This window comes from Erinaceus europaeus, chromosome 17, assembly GCF_950295315.1.
Source record: "Erinaceus europaeus chromosome 17, mEriEur2.1, whole genome shotgun sequence".
Taxonomy (NCBI): domain Eukaryota; kingdom Metazoa; phylum Chordata; class Mammalia; order Eulipotyphla; family Erinaceidae; genus Erinaceus; species Erinaceus europaeus.
This window is the reverse complement of record NC_080178.1, coordinates 44,542,707-44,562,661: the sequence shown is the minus strand read 5'-3', so window position 1 is coordinate 44,562,661 and position 19,955 is coordinate 44,542,707. Positions and strand designations below refer to the sequence as shown.

The window sequence follows — 19,955 nt, the reverse complement described above, 5'->3', positions numbered from 1 at the left end:
CAGAGAGACATAGGGAATCCCAAGAGAGAATGATGCCACAAAGCCAGCCTTTGATGCCACAAGCCCTCATCTCCAGGGCACAGTGGATGCAGGCTTGGTGAGCTTGTTGGCAAGGTAACAGTGTCAGTGACTGCTGCAAAAGCCTCATTGGTTGAAGGGTAGAGAAGTATTTTTAAATATAAAAGTCATATTCCAATTCTCTGACACACTGACATATTGGGTCATCAGAAAAACTAGTTGAAAATCAAGTCTGTAAGGTTTCTAAATCTATACCAACTGAATTGCAGAGGCCTGAAACTATTCTAGAGGGGGGCAAGCGGTAGCTCACCGGCTTATGTGCACATAGTGCAAACTGCAAGGAGCTGCACAATCATACCATTTCAACCCCTTGGTTCCCCATGAGCAGGGGAGTCTATTCACAAGTGGTGAAGCAGGTCTGCAGGTGCCTACCTTTCTCCTCTCTGCAGTATTTTCTCCTCTCAGTTTCTCTCTGTCCTATCCAAGAAAAGAAAAAAAAGGTGTCCAGGGGCAATGGGTTCATAGTGTAGGTACTAAGCTCCAACAGCCCTGGAGGAAAAAAAAAGAAAAAGAAAAACTTCTGAGAGTGAATACTGTGCATGTGTTCTCTGTCTTCAATGAGAAGTAGGAAATATCAGGTCAAAGGAATTTAATGTTGCTCTTATTAGAACATCTACTAGATTCTTAAAAGCAAAACCACACAGTGGATTTGTATAGTATCCAGATGAAGAAACATGACTCTTACATTTCCAATTTAGCTCTCACAAGCCTTTCTACTCGCATTTGGTTGCAAGAAATACTGTTTCTCTGGGTCCCAACTAGGTCATTTTCTTTTTGAATAGATGTGTTTCCTGAAATCTGAGCTGCCTGCCACAAATCTATGTGAAAGACAGTGATTTTGACGCACTAACTTGGAAAGGGCTCCCTTAGATCCAAATAGTGAGATTCTGTTTTATTCCTATGTATATTTGATCATGATGAAAATTTTAACTTGGTGGGTACAAGTTGGACTAGGTTGGAGGATCTCTTTTGTTCTTAGCTTCCAGGAGGAGAATTCTTTGGTGATGAAAATATGACAGGATAGAGGAAATAAATGATCAGATTCAGAGCTTGTTTGGAGGTTCTAGCAGGGGAGCACAGCTACTCTTATGCCCTCAACCAAAGACCAGTCACTTCTACTTAGGGAAGGCCATCCTCCTCGACCAAGTGCACGACATTGGGAGGGTCACACATGGAGTGGTGAGGGAGGAAGGTGACACCCGCCTAGCCAGCCAGATCAGCCAAATCAACCTGACAATCAATGGGGTGACAGATGTCACAGCCAGATTGCCCTCACATGCCCTGATTAGTTTTAATACATTGATTAGCTATGATTTAGACCATGTTTTAGAGGATAGGGCAGAAATCTTAGTATTTGACTTACTTACCTTTAGTACTTGGCTTATCATAGCATATGTTTTGGGGTAGGTTTCCACCACCCAGTTTGTCTCCAATGTCCATAAGAGCAATTACTAGTTCTCCTTGAACAACCTGTGCTTCCTTCCTCGGACATCAGAAAGACTGTGTATAACCTCCACATACTGGAAGTGAAAGACTGTGGTATCTCTGTCTCGGGTAGTGGTTTGGGGGTGGAGGAAATATTCCAATGAATTGAGTGAGAGTTTGCTTTATTCCAGAAAGACTTTCTTCGAGCACACATCATGATGTGCTATTTCTTACATATTTACAGAGCTTAGCAGGGGTAAAGTTAAACAATCAGGGAAACAGACTTTCAGGAAGGACCTTATTTTCTGTCTGTTCCTGAGAATGACTTGCTATTTGACAGAGTGTTTTCCATTTGAATTTGGATAGTGACAGGGGCACTTACATAAATAAAATTATGTTTTTGTTTTCTTTGAATTTCAGAAGTCTCTATGATATGGAGCTATGTTTGTGACTTTATTCTACGACAGCTGAGGCTGCAAAAGGTAGGACTTAGGAAGGTGACAAGGCAGTAGAGCACAGACCCTGCACACATGCCTGAGATCTTGAGTGTGAAGCCTGGCACTGACTGTGCTGGTGTGGTGCTCTGGTATCATGCTCTCTCACCTCTCTCTGTCTCTGTCTCTCTCTCTCTCCATATATATATATATATATATATATATATATATATATATATATATATATATATACACAACTATGGCATCCCTATAGCTTCTCTTAATATTATAGCCTTTGAGCTAGAAATGGACCTACTCTATGATCTTGCAATTCCTCTCCCGGGGATATATTCTAAGGAACCCAACATACCCATCTAAAATATCTGTGTACACATATGTTCTTGGCAGAACAATTTGTAATAGCCAAAACCTGGAAGCAACCCAGGTGTCCAACAATAGATTAGTGGCTGAGCAAGCTGTGGCATATATATATATATATAATACTACTTAGCTATAAAAATGGTGACTTCACCTTTTTCAGCTGATCTTGGATGGACCTTGAAAAATTCATGTTAAGTGAAGTAAGTCAGAAACAGAAGGATGAATGTGGGTTGATTGCACTCTCAGGAAGAAGTTAAAAATCAAGATTAGAAAGGAAAACACAAGTAGAACCTGAACTGGAATGGGTGCATTGCACAAAAGTAAAAGACTCTAGAGTGGGTGGATGGGGAGAATACAGATCCAAGAAGGATGACAGAGGACTTAATGGGGGTTGTATTATTATATGGAAAAATGGGAAATGTTATGCATGTACAAACTATTATATTTACTGTTGAATGTGAAACATTAATTCCCCAATAATTTTTTTAAAAAGAAAAAATATATCATAGCCTTCTAATTGGTTATATTTTATGCAAAAATCATGTGAAAACTTTGAGTCTAAACTTCTCTCAGGATTCTTCTTTATTATCCCTTCAGAGAAGTCAGCATCTTTTCTTCCCACCTTCTTTTTGCTGCATTTCTAGGGGATCTACATACCTGCTTTTGGGACATTTACTTTTATGTGGCAAAAACTAGATGCTGGGAACAGGTTTAGCTCTATCCAGATACCGATCTTTATCATGTCAGAGAAGCTATTGCAGCTACACGGACTACGACAAACTAAAATCCACACACCTGGTAAGTCCCTTTACTGGCTAAGCCTTCCCATTAAAAGAGAGACAGTTACTTCTGAGTATCTGCCATCCGCTCACTGTCTTTCCCGCACACAACTGTCCTTTTCTCTTCCAGGGGATATCCCCGTTGTACCACTGAATTTTATCATGGTTGCCATAGCGGGGCATTATAGCAGGGACACAGTCGAAGGATGCATTAAAGAAACTCTGCAGCTCTTATCACGATCAATCTGCACACGAAAGAAAGTTGAATTTACTTTCCAAGGAATCGGTATCCTTACAATTGAAAATGACAAAGTAAAAATGAAATTTTTTCAGGACTTCTTGTCTGCAGTGAATACAAGTGGCAATCTGGAGAAAGATATTGCAAAGGTAATATTGACCTTCTAATTGTTTCTCTTTCTTACAGTTCTCTGTTGTCTACAGAGGTGTCATCCTTCAGTTGTTGGTCTGTCTTAGATGACAAGTGCCCCATGGGCAAAGAAATGCTTGATTCTAAGTGTCTTACTCAGATAAAATAGTCAGAAGGACAAAACAATCTGAAGGTCTGAGCCAAGGCCAGGGGAAAAACATGGTTTAAAAGTATCTTATTGGGAGTTGGGAAGTTGTGCAGCAGGCTGAGTACAGTTGATCCAAAGCACAAGAACTGGCATAAGGATCCTGGTTTCAGCCCCTGGCTCCCCACCTGTAGGAGAGTCGATTCACAAGCAGTGAAGCAGGTCTGCAGGTGTCTATGATTCTCTCCCCCTCTCCATCTTCCCCTCCTCTCTCCATTTTTCTCTGTCCTACCCAAAAACAAAGACTTCAATAACTACAATAACTACAACAATAAAACAACAGGGGCAATAAAAAAGAGAATAAATAAATATAAAAATAGATAAAAGTATCTCACACACATAATTTCTTTTTGATTATTTTTCTTGGGGAATTAATGTTTTACATTCAACAGTAAATACAATAGTTTGTACATGCATAACATTTCTCAGTTTTCCACATAACAATAAAATCCCCACCTGGTTCTCTGTCATCCTTTTTGGACCTGTACTCAACCACCACTGCACCACGGAATCTTTTACATTCTTCTTCTAGCGTTTGCCCTTCTTCCGTAGCCAGTCAACAGCGTCAGGTTGAGCCTGATGTCTGCTTGTTGCTGGCTTTGAAAGTGACTGGGATCCAATGTGGATTCAGTCGGCTAGGAAGGATCGTCAGTTTCCCCAATAAATGGGTACTCACGGGATGCACCATGAGAAGGTTGATCCAATGCAATATACCAACTCCAGTTCAATTTCTACTTGTGTTTTCTGATCTTGTTTTTAAGCTTCTGCCTGAGAGTGGGATCATCCATATTCATCCTTCTGTTTTTCACTTATTTCACTTAACATGGTTTCTTCAAGATCCATCCAATATGGGCTGAAAACGGTAAAATCACCATTTTTAAAACCTGAGTAGTACTCCATTGTGTTTATAGACCACAACTTGCTCAGCCACTCAACTGTTATTGGACACCTTTGTTGCTTCCAGGTTTTGGCTATTACAAATTGTGCTGCCAAGAACATAGGTATACACACATCTTTTTTGGATGGGCATGTTGGGTTCCTTAGGATATATCTCCAGGAGAGGAATTGCAGGATCATAGGGTAGGTCCATTTCTAGCCTTCTGGAAGTTCTCCAGACTGTTCTCCATAGAGGTTGCACCAAGGAACAGCAGCGCAGGGGGGTTCTTTTGACCCCACAACCTTGTAGCATTTGTTGCTGCTACCTTTTCTGATGTATGACATTTTCATAGGAGCGAAGTGGTATCTAACGGTTGTCTTTATTTGCATTTCTCTGACAGTCAAAAACTTGGAGCATTTTTTAATTTGTTTCTTGGTCTTTTGGATCTCTTCTGTGGTGAATATTCTGTCTATGTCTTCTCCCCACTTTTGGATGGCGTCATTTGTTTTCTTGTGGTTGAGGCTGGTAAGCTCTTTATATATTTTGGTTATTAGCCTCTTGTTTGATGCATGGCATGTGACGATCTTCTCCCATTCTGTGAGGGATCTCTTGGTTTGGGTATTGGTTTCTTTTGCTGTGCAGAAGCTTTTTAATTTGATGAAGTCCGATAGGTGTATATTTGCCTTAGTCTACTTTGTAACTGGATTCATTTCATTGAAGATGTCTTTAATATTTATATGGAAAAGAGTTCTGCCAATATTTTCCTCTGAGTATCTGATAGGTTCTGCTCTAACATCTAAGTCCCTGATCCATTTAGAATTTACTTGTGTGTTTTGTGATTCACATTCATTCCTCTGCATGTTTCAACCCATTTTTCCAGCACCATTTGTTGAAGAGACTCTGCTTTCCCCTTTAATAGTCTGGGCACCTTTGTCAAAAATTAGATGTCCAATGTGTAGGGGCTTTCTTCTGGGTTCTTGGTTCTATTCCACTGGGTAGTGTGTCTATTCATGTTCCATTACCAAGCATGTTTGATTACAATGGCACCATAAAAGAATTTGAGATCAGGGAGTATGATCCCTCCAGTTCTGTTCTATCTTAAGATTATTGTTGACAATTCTAGGTCTTTTCTGGTTCCAGATAAACATTTGTAGAATTTGTTCTATTCTCCTACAAAATGTGTTTGAATTCTTGATGGGGATAGCATTAAATTTGTATATGGCCTTGGGTAGTATATTCACTTTAATAATGATAATTCTTCCAACCCATAAACATGGAATTATCTTTCCACTTCTTTGTGCCTTTTTTCAATTTCCTTGATTAGTGACTCATACTTTTTAGTATACAAGCCTTTCACTTCTTTGGTTAGGTTTATTCCTAGACATTTTATTGTTTGTTGTTGTTGTAGTAAAAAGAACTGATTTCTCGATTTTTCTTCTTCTAACGTAGTGTTTGCATAGAAGAATGCACCTGAATTTGAATGTTAATTTTGCAGCCTGACACCTTACTGTATTGCTTGATGATTTCCTAAAGCTTCTTGCTGGATTTCCTAGGCTTATCTATGTATACTATCAGGTCATCTGCAAATAGGGAGAGTTTGATGTCTTCTCTTCCAATCTGTATGCCTTTAATTCCTTGCTCCTGCTTGAATGCTAGGGCAAAAACTTCCAACACTATGTTGAATAGTAATGGTGATAGTAGGCAGCCCTGTCTAATACCTGATATGTGTGGAAATGCTTACAGTTTTTCACCATTGACTATGATTTTGGCTGTGGGATTCTGAGGGATCAGAGCTCCAGGACACATTGGTGGGGTTATCTGTCCAGGGAAGTCTGGTGGCATCATGCTAGCATCTGCATCCTGGTGGCTGAAAAGAGAGTTAACATATAAAGACAAACATGTTGTTGACTGATTATGAACCTAAAGGCTTGAGTGGTACAGATGAAGAGTTGGGGTTGGTCTCCATTCTGTGGATATCTAATGGGCATATTTTAGTTATATTCATTTTTCTAGCTTTATTTTTTTATTTATGAAAGGAGACATTAACAGAACTGTAGGATAATAGAGGTACAACTGCGCACAATTCCCACCACCCGATCTCCATAACCCATCTCCTCCCCTGATAGCTTTCCTATTCTCTATCCCTCTGGGAGTATGGACCCAGGGTCATTGTGGGTTGCAGAAGGTGGAAGGTCTGGCTTCTGTAATTGCTTCCCTGCTGACCATGGGTGCTGACTGGTCAATCCATACTCCCAGTCTGCCTCTCTCTTTCCCTAGTAGGGTTGGTCTCTGGGGAAGTGGGATTCAGGTCACATTGGTGGAGACTTCAGTCCAGGGAAGTCTGGTCGGCATCATTCTGGCATCTGGAACCTGGTAACTAAAAAGAGAGTTAACATACAAAGCCGAACAAATTGTTGAACAATCATGGACTTAAAGGCTGGAATAGTGCAGATGAGGTGTTGGGGGGGTACTCACTGCAGACTCTTGTGTACTTCTGCTTTCAGGTGTATATTTTTCCCTGGTTTATGGACACATGTGAACATGTGCTTTATCTCAGGGGATCTGGTCTATATCTAGGATTGGGGACTTTATTGGGGAGTGGACCACCTGGAATGGAATTAGAGAATACTATGAAAGGAAAGGTCTTACCTGAGTGATGAAGCTGAAGGGTTGTTGTCCCATACCTGAAGTCTCTGGACACAGTCTGAAGTGAAGCATGCTGGGGTGGCCTGATAGTGACAAAGAGTCATTGTTAAAGTATGCTAGTCTCTTGCCCTTATTGAGCTTTTGCAGTCCTTGCTTTGATAAGGATATCTTGGCAGTAAGTATAATAGGAAATAGGGAACGAACTTCCCTATTCTTTATCCCTCTGAGAGTATGGACTCAGGATCATTATGAGGTACAGAAAGTGGAAGGTCTGGCTTCTGTAATTGCTTCCCCACTGAACATTGGCATTGGCTGGTCAATCCATATTCCCAGCCTGTCTCTCTCTTTACCTAGTGGGGCAGAGATCTGAGATAGGTGTGGCTCCAGGTAGAGTCGTCTGTCCAGGGAAGTCGGTTGGCATCATGGTATCATCTGGAACCTGGTGGCTGAAAAAGAGTTAATATAGAAAGCTGAACATATTCTTGACTAATCATGAACCTAAAGGCAAGGATATTGCAGATGAAGATTTGGGGTCTCTATTTTGGAAAAAGCAGGTCTATTTTAGGTTTATCCAAGGGGTTCATTTTTGCCTGAACCTAACAGGTAATATGCAGGTGGACACAGGTTATTGTCTGGGGAAATGGTGTAATAGTTGGAAAAGGGACTAGAAAGCTGGATCTGGGAGAAGAGTAGGGAGATCGTTATTAAATGGACGGTAAGCTTGAGGCTTTAGTCACTGAGCACCCAACAAGCCAGCCTTCCAGTAGCATTGCTTCCAGGGAGCCTTTGAGTCATCTATGTCCTGGAATGTAGACCAGGTATAAATCTCCTCTCTCCCTATTTTCCAGAAAACTCAAAACGTCAATTCAACTATAGCAAACATCAAAACTTCGAAGAGAAATCCAAACTGTGTTCTTTCCTTCCCCAGGTGAGTGCCTTGCCCCATAGGTTCCATGGACCTATCAACCCTGGCATCCCAAACTCTCTGCCAACCACATACCACTCTGACAGCCCTGTACTGAATCGGGTGACAGAACTAGAAAAGACACATTCAAACTGAAACCAAAACCCAGAGGCATCCCCCCCTCCCCCCCCCCCCCCGGAGTACTTTTGAGACCTCAGTTTAGAAGAGGCAGGTCACAGTCAGACTCAGGCTAAAAAAGAAAAGAGTCTTCAGTCTGTGACTTCTGCATAACAAAGTCCAGGCACTCACTCATGGAAGAGAAGTAGGTTTATTTCAGTATTATCATGCTGGCTGGGGTGCTGCTCAGAACTGAGAATTCTCCTAGTATCTTATTCAGATCCAGTGAGCAGGCAAACATTTTGGTCCATTCCTAGAATTGAATTTGAATTAAAAGGAAATAATGAAACACTGGAAAAAATTGAACAACCTAAACTGAGGAAATCCGTGTTAAGAATGAAGTCAGACAAAGATGATGTGCAAGGTAAGCCAAAGATTTTAGCTGTCTTCTCTTTTCTGCTAAGCAGCAGGGCATTGTTGCTGAGCAACTCCTGTGCCGAAAATCAGTACCATTAGAGTTATAAGAAATGTGTTCTTCTAAGAAACTGGTCTTCTAGAATTTTCTTTTTTTTTTTAATTTTATAATTATTTATTTTCCCTTTTGTTGCCTGTTTTTTATTGTTGTTGTAGTTGTTATTGTCATTGATGTCCTTCTTGGATAGGACAGAGAAATGGAGAAAGGAGGGGAAGACAGAGAGGGGGAGAGAAAGGCAGACACCTGCAAACCTACTTCACTGCTTGTGAAGGGACTCCTCTGCAAGTGGGGAGCCAGGGGCTTGAACCAGGATACTTATACCCGTCCTTGTGTTTTGTGCAATCTGCATTTAACCGGCTGCGCTATTGCCCGACTCCCAAGAAATATGCTCTTCTAAGAAACAGCTCTTCTAGGGAGTCAGGCGGTAGCACAGCGGGTTAAGCGCAGGTGGCTAAGCACAAGGACTAGTGTAAGGATCCCGGTTCGAGCCCCCGGCTCCCCACCTGCAGGGGAATTGCTTCACAAACGGTGAAACTGGACTGCAGGTGTCTATCTTTCTCTCCCCTTCTTGGTCTTCCCCTCCTCTCTCCATTTCTCTCTGTCCTGTCCAACAACAATGGGATCAACAACAACTACAACAATAAAAACAAAAAAAGAAGAGCTCTTCTAGAATTTTCTATCACACCTTAACTAAAATCCATGAGATTCTCAACTAAGACTCTTTGCTGTCTCTATACTACTTAAAAGACTCAAGTTCATATGGCTACCGGGGGAGTGGAGTGGCCTAGGTAGGTAACAGAAATACATCAAGTGAGCTGCATGTAACATGTTCCATATATATATTCTGAGTATGAGTTTTACAACTGTCTTATATGGCTTAATAGAAAATAGTAGGATTCTCATGTCTGTAGCTGATGTGACTTTGGTTGAAACATATGTAGAAATAACAAAGGTTTTATTTATTTTTTCTAAGTTACTAGAGATAGCTAGAAGTTGCCAGACAATGTTTTGAGGACTGTTCCTTTCATAAAGAGATACTATTTGTTATCTTAAGTTGTTATTTATGCAATCTTTTCCTTTCATTTTCTTCCTTTCTCTCTCTCTCTGTATCTGTCTCTGTGTCTCTCTGCCAGGGATTGAACCTGTGATTTCAGAGCATCAGACACAAAAAAGTCTTTGGCATAACCACTATGCGATCTCCCTGGCCCATTATGCATTATATTAAGCACTTAGCACAGTTGGTGTAGAGTAAGAATGTGTTATATGTTCCTATTGTAATTTTCTCTCTTCATTGTATCTATGACCATTAAAGCCTCAAAGGAAACGACTGAAAGGAAACTTAACTCTATCTCTTATTCCGCAGACAACTTTCTACCTAGACCTCCAGGTCAAAAACCCATTCCAGCAACTGGAAATATTGTTCCCATAATATTGCCTATCTCAGTGGAGCCTAATAAGACTGTCTTTACAAAAACAGGGACCAAAAGGTAACATGCTGGTCTTTTGTGGAGTGTGGGGATTACACTGTACTAAGTGTAGTTTGAGTCTTATCTTGATTCAGGGATATTAGATGTTTCCATCCATGCCTTCACATGGTGTCCCTGCATTTGTGCTCCATGGTGAGGACTGCAGGGATGTCCAGGGCTCACAGTCTATCAGAGGGAAGCTAGGTGTGCATGGTCGTCAGCAGTGCCAAACACACTGGAGACCTCACTTACCTTGTTTAACTTTGCTTTAGAATGTTAATTCCACAGGCAGAAGGTGTGTGTGTGTGTGTGTGTGTGTGTGTGTGTGTGTGTGTGCGTGTTCACTGTACCTCCCATGCCTGAGAAAGTGCAGTCAGTAATGCTCAAAAGTCAAGTGTAAACAAGCATGCTGAGATTGAAATCCAGGGTTATCAGACACATAGGTCACTAACCTATACAATGCAGAGCTCAGAAGAGAACCACTCAGCTGTCTTCCATTGGCTATATTTGCCTCTAATTTCACTCTAGATGTGAAAATGTGTTGTTGTTTTTTAATTATTTATTTATTTATTCCTTTTTTCTGACATTGTTGTTTTATTGTTGTAGTTATTGTTGTCTTTATTGTTGGATAGGTCATAGAGAGATGGAGAGAGAAGGGGAAGACAGAGAGAGGGGAGAGAAAGATAGATACTTGCAGTTCTGCTTCACTTCTTGTGAAGCGACTACCCTGCAAGTGGGGAGCCAGGAACTCAAACTGGGATTCTTAGGCCGCTCCTTTTGTTTGCGCCATGTGCACTTAACCCGCTGTGCTACTGCCCGACTCCCTGTTGTTGTTTTCTTATAGTGTGCCACATCCACCCAGTCCATCAAAGAACACCAAAACAGAACCTAAGACCTCTGAGACTACAACTTGTAGGGATCATGAGAAAGCAGGACAGGTACCAGTCTCCTCAGACAAGCAAATGATGGGGGTGGGTGCCACTGAACACAAACAGGGCTGGGAGAACAAGGGTTCTGAGTGAACATAGACCCTGCACATCAAGTGGGATTGTGGCCACTCCTGCAACCCGAGGACTCAGCCTATCAAACCCATCATGCCAATCGCTGTTAAATGTCCTTTTATCAAACACACTCCTGAGACTGGAGAAATCCAGTCATGGGGGAGGCACAGGAAGAAGTGTGAAGATAAGAAAGCAAAAGATAGGAACAGACCCTTGGTGTCATTGTAGGAACTTTGTTACGTGTGTATGCAGCGCACTAAGGCCAACAGTGCACTGTATTCTAAAGTCGAGAACAAAGAAGAAGAACAGGACGAGCAATTTCTACATCAATACCAGATAATGAACAACAAGGACACTGCATTCAAAGACCAGGTAGTGTTATGCATTGATTGAGAGGTGGTGCAGTGGGGGCAGCAGACAAGACAAGGCCACTGCAGATGTCCTGCGCATGTCTCCCTGGCAGTGTGCCAAATCAGGCATTTCATGTGAGAATAAAGTTTGGGTCATGGCCAGGTTTCCAGGAACAGACTAAAGTCTTGTTTGGTGCACTATGTTTAGGAGCTGAAGCTAATTTTTGATCTCTTCACAGCTTATATAAATGCCCTGGGGAGGGGTTTGGAGGATTAATGCCTTTACTCTTCTCTGCTGCATGAGTGCAGGGAAGAACATAGATAGCCACCATTTTCAGCTGCCATTCTGCTTGGCTTGCTTGACCCATCAGGCCTTGGGTTTGAAAAAGAAAGGTCTTGACTGGGAAACATTTTGTCAGGGAGCAAAACAAACATAGAAAAGCCCAATCAGTTTGGACTCATTTGAAACACAGTCTTTGTAGAGAGAAAGGTTAGTAGCCACAGAAACAGAATGACATTTTCAGTGTCTGTTGGTTTTATTTATTTATTTATTTTTTCCTTGCAAAGTTGAGACTAAAATCAGAAAAAGAAGAATGCATGAAGAATGCTGCATATAACCTTGGTGTCGCAGATGCTATAAAATCACAGAGGAATCAGAAATGCCACTTTTCTGTAAGAATTGTTTCTGCCTCTCACTTGCATATAACCCTGTCTGGGAATGTTTGAACCCACCCTCTGGAGGGCAGATTAAAGGTATTCCAGTGGGCTTTACAAGAGTGACACTTACTTTCTGAGTGGGAGCTCATAGAATCCATAGAATCTTGGGCCCCTCCCCACACCCCCAGAACTGAGGTCTCCACAGGTGTAAGACCCTCAGGTGAGCTTTAGGTGCAGAAGTTTCGAGAAACCTCATTACAGATGGTAGTGAATATGCTTCACCACCATTTTCATGTTTTTAGTCACTTTGGCTTCTTTTTTTATCTACCTAAATCATCCTTTTTTCACACCATTATCTAGTTAACCTGAGAACTCTTGGACATGATAGATAGTCCACTGTATTGCCTTTGTTCACCATGCAGGGCTTTGGGCCTAGGGTAGAGCTTAGTAGAAGAACCTATGATTGCACACCTTTGGCCCTGGGGTTATATTGTTCACATACACACACACACACACACACACACACACACATATTCACATCACACACATATACATACATACATACACATACCATGGGGAAGAAAAAAAAGACCTGTGACCTCTGGTCAGTTCTGCTCAGAGTCACCTTGGAGCAGGTGAGTTCAACATGTAGCTGCTTCATCAGCACTTTGAAAAATGACTTTTCTTTCTTTTAGATAGATGTAGAAAGCAACCACAGCACTGAGGCTCCTTCAGTGTGGTAGCGCAGGGCTGAAACCCAGGTCTTACCAACGACAAAGCAGTCACTGTATAAGCCAGCTAGTTTCCTAGCCCATCAGTTGCTTTCTTGCTCAGCTCAAAGAAATGAACTGCTCCTCTTTCATCCTAGAATCCATACATCTTTGAGAACCGACCAGAAAGTGCTGCTATTGTCACTGAAAAGAAAAATGAGTATACTAAGAACCTTCTTAAACAAATAGATGCCAATAGTAAACTGGCCAAGAAAAAACAAGAAAGCCAGGAAGTCTTGGAGCAGCTAGAATGGCTGCAACTCAAACAAGAGTGAGTTTTGGTGGACTTGCAGGGAGACTCCGGTGGGGAAGGGTTGGGCAGCACAGCTAGTGCTTCAGCACATCTCAGGCAGCCAACCAGGATCCCCATGCAGCCCGTCATCGCCACCATGCTTAGTGTCAGGACAGCCTTAGTGGCCAGGCACAGTTGTCAGTCAGCACCATGGCCTTTGGCTTTGTGGTCAGTGGTGTTAGTAGAGGAAGAAGGGGCCAGTCTGAGGCAGGGACCCTTCCCAGTGTAGGTTTATCATCAGTCTCTTGGGGGCCCTGGAGCCAAGGTCAGGAGTGTGGGGGCCCAGACTGGAAGCAGGGTTCAGGCCATCATGGAAAGCATTCAACATACTCATACCTGCCATTCTCCTGTAGCTCAGACAGGGATGAACATTTCTCTCATTTCCCACTTCTGAGGAAAGAGAGTGTTTTGTTGCACATGACTTGAGGCTGAACATTTGAGTCAGGGAGGAGGTTAGGAGAGAAGTGAAGGAAACTGCTGTGGGAAATACTCCCCCAAATGGAGGTAATTCCTGCCTCCATAAAGCTAGACTCTCTCTCTCTCTCTCTCTCTTTCTCTCTCTCTCTCTCTCCCTTCCTCCCTCCTTCCCTCCATTCCTTCCTTATTTGCCACTATGGTTATTTGGGGCCTGGTGCCCTGACACTTCACTATTTTTGACAGTCCTTTCTCCCATCCAAGTACTAACCAGGTCTGACCCTGCTTAGATTCTGAGATCAGATGACATCGGGTGTGTTCAGGGTGGTATGGCCATAAACCTGACAGTCCTTTCTTTGATAGACTGAGAGAGAGAGAGAGAGAGAGAGAGGGAGAGAACAGGAGAGACACCTGCAGCACTGTTTCACTGTTTGTGAAGCATCTTCTTTCCAGGTGAGGACCTTGAGCTCTCAGGTCTTTACACATGGCAGCATGTGTGCTCTCCCAGATAAGACACCACCAGGCTCCAAGGCCCGTCTCAATCAGGTGTAATGGAGGCTTCCAGAAGGAAGTGCCAGCTGTTAATTCCTTGGAACGTATTCCCACTGTAACTTGTTGGGTGTGTTTTGATGATGTTGGTCTCCATTAGAATAAACTGTGGTCTCACCTCCTCCTCTTCCAATTATCAGGATTGATGAACAAAAAGCTGAACTGAAGAAACATCAATTTGAGCAGAGAGAAATGTATAAGAAAGCACTGGAATACCAGGTAAGTGGACGGGTTGCTATTTTGAGAACTGTACACTGCTTCCTAGCACTCTGAACATAGGTGTGTGGAGGGTAGAATACTGGGCCCCCACCCACCTAGCAGGTTTCCTCATGTGAGTTTGGGTGCCCTGGCTCCTTCCTATAAACAGTGGGTCTGTCAGTGTACCCCAATGCTGCAGCCTTCACACTGGCTCTCTCTGTTCCAGCTGAAACACAGGCCTTCCAGACTGCCCATCTATGAGCCCATGGGCACCTTCACCAACTTTGGGCAGAATGAGAAGACCCTGGAGGCCGAAAAGCGGCAGAGAAATATTGAATACATGAAGCAGCAGGTGGAAGCCGCTGCAGGCCACAAAAGACAGCTTATCCTCAGCCACATAAAAAATCTGCAGCAAGAAAAAGAAATGCTCCAGAAAAACCAAGAAAAGTAAGGGGCCTGGCCCTTCCTTCCCCACCATAATCCTCTCCTCCTTTCTCTCCCTCTCCTCCCCCACCCCTTGACACCGACCTTAGTAGAAACATGTGTGGACAGGTGGAGAGTCATGAATGACCCTAGCTCGCCCCAGCCTGCTTCTCATCTCTACTCCCCTGTCAACTTCTGAGGCTGTTGCATGTCACAAGCCACCTTATGGGATGAGTATATATCCAGGGATTAATGTTTTACATTCAACAGTAAATACAATAGTTTGTACATGCATAACATTTCTCAGTTTTCCACATAACAATACAAACTGCACTAGATGCTCTGTAATCATTTTTGGACATGGACTCTCCCCCCACTGCACCACAGAGTCTTTTACTTTGGTGCAATACAGCAACTGCAGTTCTGGTTCTACTTGTGTTTTCTCTTCTGATCTTGTTTTTCAACTTCTGCCTAGGAGTGAGATCATCCCATACTCATCCTGTTTCTGACTTACTTCATTTAACCTAATTTCTTCACACTCCATCCAAGATGGGCTGAAAATGGTGAAGTCACCATTTTTATCACTGAGTAGTATTCCATAGTGTATATAGACCACAACTTGCTCAGCCACTCATCTGTTGGACACCTGGGTTGCTGGTAGCTATTACAAATTGTGCTGCTATGAACATATGTGTATACAGATCTTTTTGGATGTGTATGTTGGGTTCCTTAGGATATATCCCAGGGAGAGGAATTGCAGGATCATAGGGTAGATCCAAGAGATGTGTTTTTAGATGAGTTAAAGGAAACAAACAGCTTTTGAGTGGGGATTCATCGACAGAAACAAGGTTTTGGCTGAAAGCAAGCGGTTCTGGACCCCTTAACTAGGGTTCACTCTATCTGCTCATGTTATTGACTCTTTTTCTTTTTTTTTTTTTTTTGTTGAAAAAAATTTATTTATTTTGGGTTGAGATTGGTAGAAAAGTAGAGAGAAACCTGTTGCACTTTCCTCCTGAAGTTGGGGACCTGAGGCTTGAACGTGGGTCCTTGCACACTACAATGTGTGCCTTCAGCTAGGTGCCCCACCATCTGGACTCCACCTTTACCTCTTATTCCAAAGAGTGAGAGCAAAACCAGATTTCCCACTGAATCCAAAGGAGAGAGGACTAGGCGGGAGATGGTGGCAGTGGATGGAGTCAGACTCTTGCCTTCCCTCCAGGCATTTAGCAGAAAGATGTGCAGAAGAGGATCGAAGGAACACCATCAATCAACACCTGAGAAAAGAATGGGATAAAGATGTTGTGCTGAAGCATCAGCGAGATGAAGATGCCAAGGCCTTTGACAAGTAATTGCCTTCTGGGGTTGCAAGTTGCCTTCTCTCCCCATTTCCTCTCCTCTGATCTGTGGGTCTATAGAGCTTCATGCAAATGAGTGGGGATTGCCAAGGGAACTCCATGGAGGACAGAAGTCTGGGTTTAGTGTGGGGACAGCTGTGCTGCCTGCTAAATGTCTACCAACTGTGTTTTCCTCTGCCTCTACTCAAGGGACCTTTGTTTTCCTTTTGTGGACGGTGGGGAACAGAGTGTGGGGCATTTCTCTTTGGAAATAACAAGTTTCAAGCAGTGAGTTATTTTCCAACCCAGGCTTATGGAGTGTTAAGAGCAGAGCTGAAGAATCATGGGTAAATGGGCAGTCAGTTAGGAATGGAGTCATGGGTAATGGGTGCTATACTAAGTGAGACACCCAGCAGGAAACAGGAAACAAGACCATCCTCCCAGAGGGTGCCTGTCCCCTCTCCTCAGCCCTGTCTCTCTCTACTCACCACCCAGGAGCAGAGCCTAGGGCCATGGAGGTTGACAGCTAGCCTGGGAAAGTCTGATGATCTTTTGTCTTATTTTCATCTGCCAATGGGGAAAGTTAACATGTGCCTGACTGAGAATGTGAAAAACCTGCAGAATCAGATGGAGCCTATCCCTTCAGATATTAGCAAAGCCTCAATATGCCAAACTTTTTTTTCCTGGACCTTTGGTCAGGCTTATAGTGGAGCTGGGAATTAAACTGAAACTTAAAAGGAAGTGAAAGTCACTTGCAGACCACTATGTTATCTCCCTAGCCCCAAGTATTCTAAATGACCAATTAGCGACTTGTTATCCTAGGTGACCCATGGATAACTCCTCCTCCTCCTTCCTCTCCTCCTACTCTTCTTCCTCTCTCTACTCCTCCTTCACTCTGGCTAATGATGATACAGAGGATTGAACCTGGGACCTCAGAGCCTCAGACATGCAAGTCTTTTGCACAACTGCCATGCTAGCTTTCCCACTGGGATACAATCTGTTCTAGAGAAGATGTTTTGATTTTAGTGGAAGGTGTTTCCTCCCCCTCTCCCATGTAGGGCCGTCATTTGTGGCAGTGAGTGAGAGGAGAAGGGCAGGCTGGGGGCAAGGGGAACATGTAGTTGGGGGGGGGGGTCACTGTCCTTGTCTCCTTTTCACAGCTTTGAGGAAGGCCTCTCACTATTACTTGTGCTTCCTCCCCTGCAGGGCCCCAGACAAACTATTTATTTTGGATCAGTGTAATGACTACAAACACTGCAGACAGTGTCAGCGAGACCCGTCCAACAAGGGCAAGACCCACTTCTGGCCTTATAACAAACACTTGCCAGGGTATCGCATGCTCCTGTGATGCCAGAGTCCGATCCTCGCCTCTCAGTTGTCTTGGGACTCCAGCAGGATGCCATCTGGGAGCTTGCGGAGGAGATTGTGTCTGTCCTCCCACCTTTTGTGAATCCATGTGTGCCTGATCACCCCCAGCCTCCCCCTAGTCCACCTGCACCCCAGAGCATAATGTGACAGCTGTGGGGAGGAGTTATGTAGCCTCAACCTAGGGTGTAGTGCTGTCCTCCACCCACACCACCAACATCAATCTAGCCTCAACCTCACAGCACCTGCTGCCAAGGTGGCAGGAGTGAAGGCACCCAGCCTCACCTGAGCTGTGGTGCGCTGCCCTCACACCCACCCGCCCCCACATCCCTATCCCTCACAGCCCTGATTTCAGGACAGCTGGTGAGAGTGCTCCCAGCCTAACTCTGGACTATGCATCTGACCTCAACCTCCAGCCTGCACCAGACCACTCTCATCCCTCCCACTAAACTTCCCTATCTCCCAGTCTAAACCCCTTGCCCAACCCTCCCCATTCCTCTATTCCAGCCCATCCCCATCCCACCCCTCCCCCACTCAAATCCCACACCTCCCACTCTACTCCTCCCTGAACCTACCCCCTCCCCATTACCCCTCCCTCTCCACTCCAAACCTCTCCCATTCCATTCCCTCTCCCCCACTTTACCCCTCCCCCAACCCACCCCTCCCCACTTCACCCCCCATTCCCCTCACTCTCCCCCAGTCTACCACTCCCCAAACCCACTCCCTTCCCAACCACCTCTCTCCTCCCACTCCAACCTTCTCCATTCCACCTCACTCCACCAACCTCCTTCCCCCCACTCCACCAGTTCCCTTCAGTCCAAGCCAACCCTTCTTGTCCACCAGTGCAGCCTCCTGTCCTCTAGGCTCACCCTTGACCCCATATCACTCATTTCCAGGGCAGCTGGGGAGGGGGACCCCAGCTTTACCCCCTAGCTATGCAGTGCTGTCTTTATTCTCATGCCCTTGGCACCCAGTCCATGCTCCCCAGAGCATCTGCCAAAGAAGCTGGGGAAGAGGCACCCAGCCTCACCTCGCCTGGGGTGTATTCCTGCTTGTGCATGTACCCTCCTTGTGTGTCACCCCCGTCCTTTTCTAAAAAAGCACAACCTCCTCTTGGAATTTATGTTAAAATAATAAAGCATTTCTATGTGCCTGCTTGCTCTTAATCTTTTTTTTTTCTCATCAAGACTTAACCACTATGGGCTGACTTTTTGAGAGACAGAAGCAGCACTGAATTTCCCTCAATTCTGTGGGTGCCATGTTTGAACCAGGGTCATGCACATGACAAAGCAGCACACTGTTTTAGTGAGCTATTTTTCCAGTCCATAGTTCTTTGTCTAATGTGGTGCCTTGTTCGAGGTGGAATCCAGGGGCCTCATGCCTGCTCATTGTGACTGAGCTACCTTCCTCGGACAACCTGTAAGTCTGTATGTTTTAGAGAGAAGACAAGATCAAACTACTGTCCCACCATCCATGGAGCCCAATCCAAGGCTTCAGCCCTCCAGGGAATTCTTTCAGACAGAGGGAGAGCAGGAAAGACCCCAGTAGGGCAGCTTCCTCCAGTGTGGTGGGGGTTGGGCTCTAGCAGGGTTGAGTGTAGGGCCAAGCAGGGTCTGTTCAGGGAAGCTTTTCTGCCAGCCTTCCACTGGCCTTTATCCAGGGTGCTCCCATGTAATGGTAGGTCTCCAACTCAGGGCCTCCTGCATCAAGGCTTTATCACAGCTCCCTCCTGGGTCCCTGCATGTAACAACTTTCTGTAGCTAATGGTAAGGAACCCAAGGCCCTGTGCTTGTGTAATTCCATTGCTCAGAGGCCTCCTGGCTTTAAATGTTCCACTGTGTCCAGAGGGGGAGAGAGACTAAAGTTACCCTAGCACCGGTCCCCTGACCATGAAGCTCCCCACCCCTTTTACCATTCATGGTACTCTCATGTGGTACAGGGGCTCGAACCCAGGGCCTTAGTATGAAGAGCTATTTTCTGCCTCTCTCCTCCAGAAAAGTTGCTTGTGAATCTGATCATGCCTCCCTAAGCCTGGACTTTTCTGAAGGAATGAATGTTCTGGAACAACCCCCAACCCCCATGAATCTTTAGCCCGAATCCAGGAGTCATGGGACAGAGCTATGCTTTGGGGACACTACACTGAGTGTCAGCACACTGGGAGATATGGAGAGACTAAGACCTGCACGAAAGGGGCCTGTTGTGGCTGAAAGATGGCAGTGTGGCTCTAGGCAGAGCAGGCAGCAGGGGTTTCCTGAGTGTCTGCTTCCTGTGTCATGCAGTATCATCACTGGCACACTCGATGTCAAGGATTGAAGTCAGGATCTCATGCTTGTGACTCGTGTATTTTAGTTACTGCTCCACCACTCTGCTCTCTCACTTCTCAGCTGCATGTCCTGAACCACTCTCCTCCCGTCCAAGTGACTCCCCACATGGCACACTTCTGTCCCC

The 19,955-nt window shown here is 44.3% G+C and overlaps 1 protein-coding gene across 1 annotated transcript; it reads left to right on the top strand.

Annotated features, from left to right (window-relative positions):
• Positions 1-10,058: 10,058 nt before the first annotated feature.
• LOC132533985 (coiled-coil domain-containing protein 81-like) lies at positions 10,059-16,199 on the top strand. The gene is made up of 8 exons (XM_060177405.1): positions 10,059-10,175; positions 10,999-11,092; positions 11,384-11,527; positions 12,073-12,177; positions 13,031-13,203; positions 14,328-14,406; positions 14,612-14,832; positions 16,028-16,199. The coding sequence occupies exons 3-8, from the start codon at positions 11,402-11,404 to the stop codon at positions 16,155-16,157; spliced, it is 834 nt and encodes a 277-aa protein (XP_060033388.1). The 5' UTR covers positions 10,059-10,175; positions 10,999-11,092; positions 11,384-11,401; the 3' UTR covers positions 16,158-16,199.
• The last annotated feature ends 3,756 nt before the right edge of the window (positions 16,200-19,955 follow it).